The sequence below is a fragment of the Pipistrellus hanaki genome (genome assembly GCF_964339955.1).
Source record: "Pipistrellus hanaki genome assembly, chromosome: 18".
NCBI classification, from domain to species: Eukaryota; Metazoa; Chordata; class Mammalia; order Chiroptera; family Vespertilionidae; genus Pipistrellus; species Pipistrellus hanaki.
In genome coordinates, this window is record NC_140520.1 from 11,820,800 (window position 1) to 11,827,063 (window position 6,264).

Genomic DNA, 6,264 nt, shown 5'->3' on the forward strand with positions numbered 1-6,264 from the left:
GTGTGGCATGTGCAGGAGGCAGCAGATCAGTGATTCTCTCTCATCATTGCTGTTTTTATCTCATTCTCCCTTTCCATTCCTCTTTGAAATCAATTTAAAATTTTTTCTTTAAGTGTCAGGCAGGGCTGTGGTATTTTGGGGGTTCACCAAGAACGTGAACCACATCTTTTTCACTTCGGAATCTTGATAGCTATTTAACACGGTGACCATCCTTTTGAAATATGTGAATAAATTCAAGATGACAAATAGTGAGGTTAAGCCATTTATTTATGGTTCGACTTCTGCCCTGTGAGGGCAGGGCAGGGCAGTGGGCCTCAGGGTTCAGTCACTGAAGAAAATGCCGGCAGCCAGGCTTAGGAGGGCGTGTTTGTGTGTGAGACAACGAGGACACCAAATCCCAGAGGTGTTGACTGCAATGCGTATTCAAGGAGGGCGGGGCGGGGCGGGGTTCACCCAATCTGATCCTTCCAGGTTCTGGGGTGACTCACTTTTCCTGGGCTTCAGAGGTGGGGCTGCTAGTTGTTCCCTGAGTCGGGTCCTGTTTCTCCTGGCCCTTGGCGTCCCCCCAGTCCCCGGCCACCAGGGCCACATTCCTCAGGTAGTTGACGTTGAAGCAGTTGGTCTGTTCGTCCCCAGGACTCATCTTACAGCAGAAGGCGGGGTCTCGCCAGAAGTCACGCTGGGGGCCACACAGGTCACTGATGTAGGATGTTTTCTGGAGGGTGGGGAGGAGAAAGCAGAGATGGGGAGGGAGAGGGTGGTTAAAGGCCAGGCATGGAGACTTGGGTGCCCCGAATCGCCCTCCCTTGAGCTCCTACTGCTCTCTTCCTGGGACCCTGAGAGGATGCAAGGCTGCCCTGCACAGCTAGACTTCCCGAGATGGGCAGATGGGCGCATCTGCAAAGGCTGGAGCTTAATAGGGATGGAGCAGGTCAGGTCAGGAGTGAGAACTTCTGGAACAAGAAGAAAGATCCCTCCCCCTAGTCCTCATTATTTCTGTGGTCTGTTTTGAGGTCCTAAAAGTGGGGGTAGCCTCGAGGTCTAGCCATCTCCCTCCCCTCCCCTGCATTCCCTCGGAGACGGAGCCTCCCTGCCCCGCTCACCTCCTCCTCGGCACAGCAGGCTTGCTCTGGAAGGGGCAGCTTGCAGCAGCGGTCAGTCATGTTTCGGATCAGCCCAGGAATCTGCTTACTGTGGTGGGAAAGGGCAGGGGTCAGGGTCTTCGGGAGACTCCAGGCCAAGAGTGCCCCAGAGGATGTCCCAAAAGGAGATTTTGGGGAAGGGAAGAGAGTTGGAATTGTACAAGACTTACTGCTTGGAGATAACTCTCTGGTTTCCACAGATATAGTACATGATGTTGGGGGTGACTCGGCTGAGGTCAACGGTCAGGAGATCCCGGTCGTATTTGGGGAAGGGAGCCCTTTGGGCGAAGCATTCGTCGCGTTTGGGGCTGGGAGGGAGCCGGCAGCAGGAGTGGGGGTGGGTCTTTATAGCCAGTTCTCGCTCACAGTAGCCATCGAGGGACTCCTCCCACTGTGAGACAGGAAGAGGGACGTCAGAAGCCTGGACTCTTCTCCCCTTCTCCCCTCACCCTCCACTTCCCTCGTTGCCCCCACCGTAAGGAGAGGGACTCCCCACCCCCGGTGCCAGAGGGAAGGACAAAGAGCCAGGGGCAGGGGGCAGCTGTGGTGTGTGAGGTTGGGGAGGTGGGGGAGAAGCACAGGGGAGGCTCGGAGCTGGCCACGGGAGGTGAGCTGGCCCGGTAGACGGAGAGGGCTGGGTGAGGCTAGAGCTGGGTGGATGGATGGATGGATGGATGGGTGGACGGACGAACAGACGGATGGCAGACAGGTACACGTGTGGGATCATGGGTGGACCAGGCCAGGAGTGCAGGATGGAGGCTCAAGATGAACAGACTCAGGTGACGAACAGTGGACGGACGGACATTCACAAGCAGACGGGCGGGTAAACGAGTTCACAGCGGGGAGGCACGTGGAGGATCAGAGGCCAGAGGCGGCGGACGGCGGACGGGCTCTCCGGGGCCCTCCGGGGCCGGGACGCCCACTTACAGCCTTCCAGGCACACGTGTGGTTACTCCCCTGCCGGCAGCAGCGCTGGAACTCCAGCTCCAGGCGGCTCAGCGCCCGCAGCTGCCTCTGGAGCTGGTCGGTGGGTGGGAGGTTGCGTGGCACCGAGCGGAAGCGTCTTGCGAGGCAGATGTACTTGAAATTGTCCAGCATGGGCATCGCGGGGGGGAAAGGCAGCTCCAGGCCCATGGATATCACGGACTGGCGGCGGGGGCAGGCCTGGAGCTTGTAGTGCGGCCGGGGAGCTTCCTCCTGGAAGCAGGAGAACCGAGCCTCCCCCTGCTGTTTGCAGCACGAGTGGGGTCGGGTCTTGATAGAAAACTCGGCCTCACAGAACTGGTTCATTGCGTCCTCCCACTAGAGAAGAAGGGTGGGTCAGCCGGCCCCGTCCACATTCCTGTCTTCCTCCCAGGCTCCGGGGAGGGCTCTGGGCAGTGAGGTCGGAAAGCAGCAGAGACGGTCTCTGCTCTCCAAGATAGGACCAGTGAGGTTTCTGCACACCCAGGCCTTGGCCTCCAGTCCTACACACACACACACACTCACACTCACACATCTCACACACACACACACTCACACTCACACACACACACACATCTCACACACACACCTCACATTCACACACTCACACACTCACACACTCACACATATCTCACACACACCTCACATTCACACTCACCCACACACACACACACACACACACTCTCACACACACACTCACACACTTCACATTCACATCTCACATTCACACACACACATCTCACACACCTCACACTCACACTCACACTCACACACACCACACACACATCTCACATTCACACACTCACACATCTCACACACACCTCACATTCACACACACTCACCCACACACACACACACACACACACTCACACTCACTCACACACACTCACACACACACACACACACACACATCTCACATTCACACACTCACACTCACACATATCTCACACACACCTCACATTCACACACTCACCCACACACACTCACACACACACACACACTCACACTCACACTCACACACACACACACTCACACTCACACACACACACACACACACACACACTATGAGGTGTAAAGGAACCCTAGGACTAAAAGCCCGAGCCTTACCACAAGTTTTGCACAATCCATGCGCTTTGCATAGTAGTGACAGCGGCAGCAGCGGGAATATCCCGTCTCCAGCATATTGAGGGTCTCACCCTGGCGACTGAGGTGGGAGTAGCCAGACTGGGGCAGGTTCCAGGGGCCGTACACCACATGTTGGCGCGTCGGAAGGCAGATCTGGTCTAGGTTGTCCGGAGAAGGCCGCCCGGGGGGGAAGCCATCCAGCTGGTGGCTCCAGCCGCCTTGGGGTCGGCCCTGTTGGCAGTGCTGGCCTGGGCTTTGCTGTGTGAGGGGAGCTGGCTTTCCTAAAGTCGGGGAAACGGGGGGAGGGGGAGAGGAAGGCTGGGTGAGTCGGGAGGACTGAGAGAACCTGGGGCTGAGGGGAAAGGACTGGGAGGATATGGGGGAAGAGGAAGAAAGGAATCGGTGGCTCTTACTTTCAGACTGAATGGGTGAAAGGAAAAGAGAGCCGAGGCGTGAGAGGGGCCGCCATTATTGTCCCCCTGAGTCAGGCCTGTGCCTGCACTGCGCCCCCAGGCTCGGGCTCCCCGCCCCCCTCGGCCGGGTCCTGACGCCGAAGCAGGGGCCTGCGGGCCAGACCTGCCACTCACCTGCTCCCTGCTCAGGCGGGCCGGTGCTCTCCTCCTGTGTTGGGAGCTTTGATGTGTCTACTGAGGTGGAAGAAGACGCGTAAGCGAAGGTCACGTTGGGAAGGCTCTCTCTGAAAGAGGGGGGCCTGGCCAGACCCCACCCACAGAGAGTGGCTCGATAGAGAAGCAGGTGAAAACAGGGTCTATTCTCATGGCAGCTGATCTCCAGCTTTATAAAGTAGGTGTGTTTCCCCAACGTGACAGCCAAAGGAGGAAGGCTTGGCGAGGTGACTTACGCACATCGACACAGCTGGTCAGCGGCTCGGCCCCCAAAGCCGGGGCAGGCAGAGGGTTAGAGAAGAGGGAGTCACTTACCCTCCTTCTGTTCAATGGGGCCCTGGGGAGGGGCCACTTCTTCTTGGACCACTTTCCCGGGGGCAGGGGAGTCCTCGGGGGCAGGGAGGTCCTTGTCCAGAGAGAATAATTCTGAGGAGAGGACACAAAGGAGCAAGGACTAGCCTGATGCCGGCAAGGTGATAGTGGGCTGGGGGCGAGGGAACTCCGAGCACTCACCACTCTCCAAAAGGATCTGGTCAAAGAAGGAGGAAAAGGACTGCACTGCGAAAGGGGAGGGTGCGAGGAGCCAGGTGAGGACCCAGGGCCAGGCCTGCTCCCCCCCGCCCCCCCCCAGACACAGGGGACGGGTACCTTCACTCTGCTCCTCAAAGTCAGGGTCATCCAGAGAGATGTCACGGTGGTCCCTGGCTTGTTTCAGGGGTGGGGAAGGGGGTGCTGCATAGCCAACTAGAGGCAAGAAGGGAGACAGTCAGAGCCTACAGTTCCTACGTGAGCCCCAATCCCATGCCCTCCCCCAAACGCTTACCTTCTTGAAGCTGCTCTGGTCCCAACTCCCTCTGACTGGAAGGTTTGGGGCCTGGAGTGAGGAAGGGTGAGTCAGGGTGGTTGAGAGGCCCTTCCTGGCTCTGAGCGCGGGGTCGGGAGGCAGGAGCGATCAGGAGCGTAGGAAAGAGGACGAAGCCACCAGCAGCCCCTCCTCATTGCTCCTGCCCCGTGTCCCCTAACCCACTCCCCAAACACACTGGGCTCTGAGCAAGCCTGTGACACTCTGACAGCCTCACAGCCCAGGGGCCCCCACGCCTGGGCCTGCAGAGAACGGGACAGACGGGGCTGGGAGGAAGGCCCCCCGTCTCCTGTCAGGTCACTCCCTCAGGGTCACAGCCGCTCCGCTGGGGTGCTTCGCCCGTTCTCAGAAGGGAGGTCTGACCCTTGAACTGATTGGAGCCTCGCCTGTCCATTTCCTCCGCCAACCCTCCTATTCCAGGGCCTTCTGACAAGAAGCTGCCCAGAAACGTAAGCTTCCTTCTCCTGTAGCTACTCCCAGGTCCTCCTTAGCTTAGGTCTCGACTGAGGAGGGGAGAGGAGGCGGGACACGAGACGGGACTCAGGACTGAGGCAAAGCCCTCAGCCACAGGGAAAGGAATCGCCTGTAGCTGCCCTGGGGCAGGAGGCGAGGGGCAGCGAGAGGGCCTTGGGCAGATGGACTAGAGCTGTGAATGCTCTCCACAGCTTCCCTCGGGAGCGTTTTCCTCAGCATCCAGCAGGTCAAGTGTGTGTGCTGGAAGGTGGCCGTGTCCAGGCCCCTGTGCACGGGCTCCCTGTCAACTCTCCTCCCAGCCAGGCGGGAGGTAGTCAGACTAGGTCAGCAAATTGGTTTCGAGCCGCCTGGGGGCCCTTCTTCCACCTTCTGCTGCCTAATTGGTCCCACATACATCTCCCTCAGGCAGAGGCCTCCCTCAGTCAGTCGGCCTCCCCACCCCTGCCCCAGTTGGCCTTTGACTCCAAGTTTGTGTTTCTTGGCAAGCAACCACTAGGCACAGTCCCTAGCAGCAGCCTCTCTAGCAGCCCCTCCTGTGCTCTGAGCCCACCTTGGGCCTCCTCAACAGCAGGAGCAATTGGAGAACCAACCTGCTGGTGAGGAGCCACCTAGGAAGGCTGGACTCAGGCCCAGGCCTACGCTGGCCAGGACCCCTTCCCGAGGGCTGACTCCAACCCCAACTCACCTCCTTCAGAGGCTATGGAAGTAACAGCCAAACAGGCCAAGACCAAGGCTGCTCTGAGCATGGTCCTGGGGCAAGGACTGGCCAGTGGCCACCCAGGAGGTAAGTCTCCTCAAGTAGGTCTGTATCAGAAGGGCGGCCACCCAGAAGGTAAGTCTCCTCAAGTAGATCTGTATCAGAAGTCTCCTCAAGTAGGTCTGAATCAGAAGGCCGGCTGCTGGGAACTTGCTCCTCTGGTTGCTGCTACTGCGGTAGTGAACTCCAGGCCGGCTGCCTTCCTTTTATATGGCAATGTGGGAATAGCTCCCGCCCTCCTCAGCTTCCTGCCATGACTCAGTCCCAGCTGCTCCCCCTCTGGCAGCCACTCCTCCCAAACTCACCCTGAGGCAT

At 58.7% G+C, this 6,264-nt stretch overlaps 1 protein-coding gene across 1 annotated transcript; it reads right to left on the reverse strand.

Moving 5' to 3' along the window:
- Positions 1 to 249: 249 nt before the first annotated feature.
- Positions 250 to 6,031, reverse strand: ECM1 (extracellular matrix protein 1). Its single transcript, XM_084865679.1, has 11 exons — positions 5,878 to 6,031; positions 4,680 to 4,730; positions 4,505 to 4,600; positions 4,370 to 4,414; positions 4,172 to 4,282; positions 3,818 to 3,877; positions 3,213 to 3,511; positions 2,070 to 2,444; positions 1,313 to 1,533; positions 1,104 to 1,191; positions 250 to 715 (listed from the first exon to the last, which is right to left on the reverse strand). The coding sequence occupies exons 1-11, from the start codon at positions 5,936 to 5,938 to the stop codon at positions 485 to 487; spliced, it is 1,638 nt and encodes a 545-aa protein (XP_084721805.1). The 5' UTR covers positions 5,939 to 6,031; the 3' UTR covers positions 250 to 484.
- Positions 6,032 to 6,264: the final 233 nt, after the last annotated feature.

Excerpts from the sequence above, each read along its gene's own strand:
- ECM1 (XM_084865679.1), bottom strand. The coding sequence starts at position 5,938 with ATGCTCAGAGCAGCCTTGGTCTTGGCCTGTTTGGCTGTTACTTCCATA. Across the intron at positions 4,601-4,679 it reads ACCAGAGCAGCTTCAAGAAG|TTGGCTATGCAGCACCCCCT; the intron begins GTAAGCGTTTGG and ends TCTTGCCTCTAG. Across the intron at positions 1,192-1,312 it reads CAGAGAGTTATCTCCAAGCA|TAAGCAGATTCCTGGGCTGA; the intron begins GTAAGTCTTGTA and ends TTCCCACCACAG.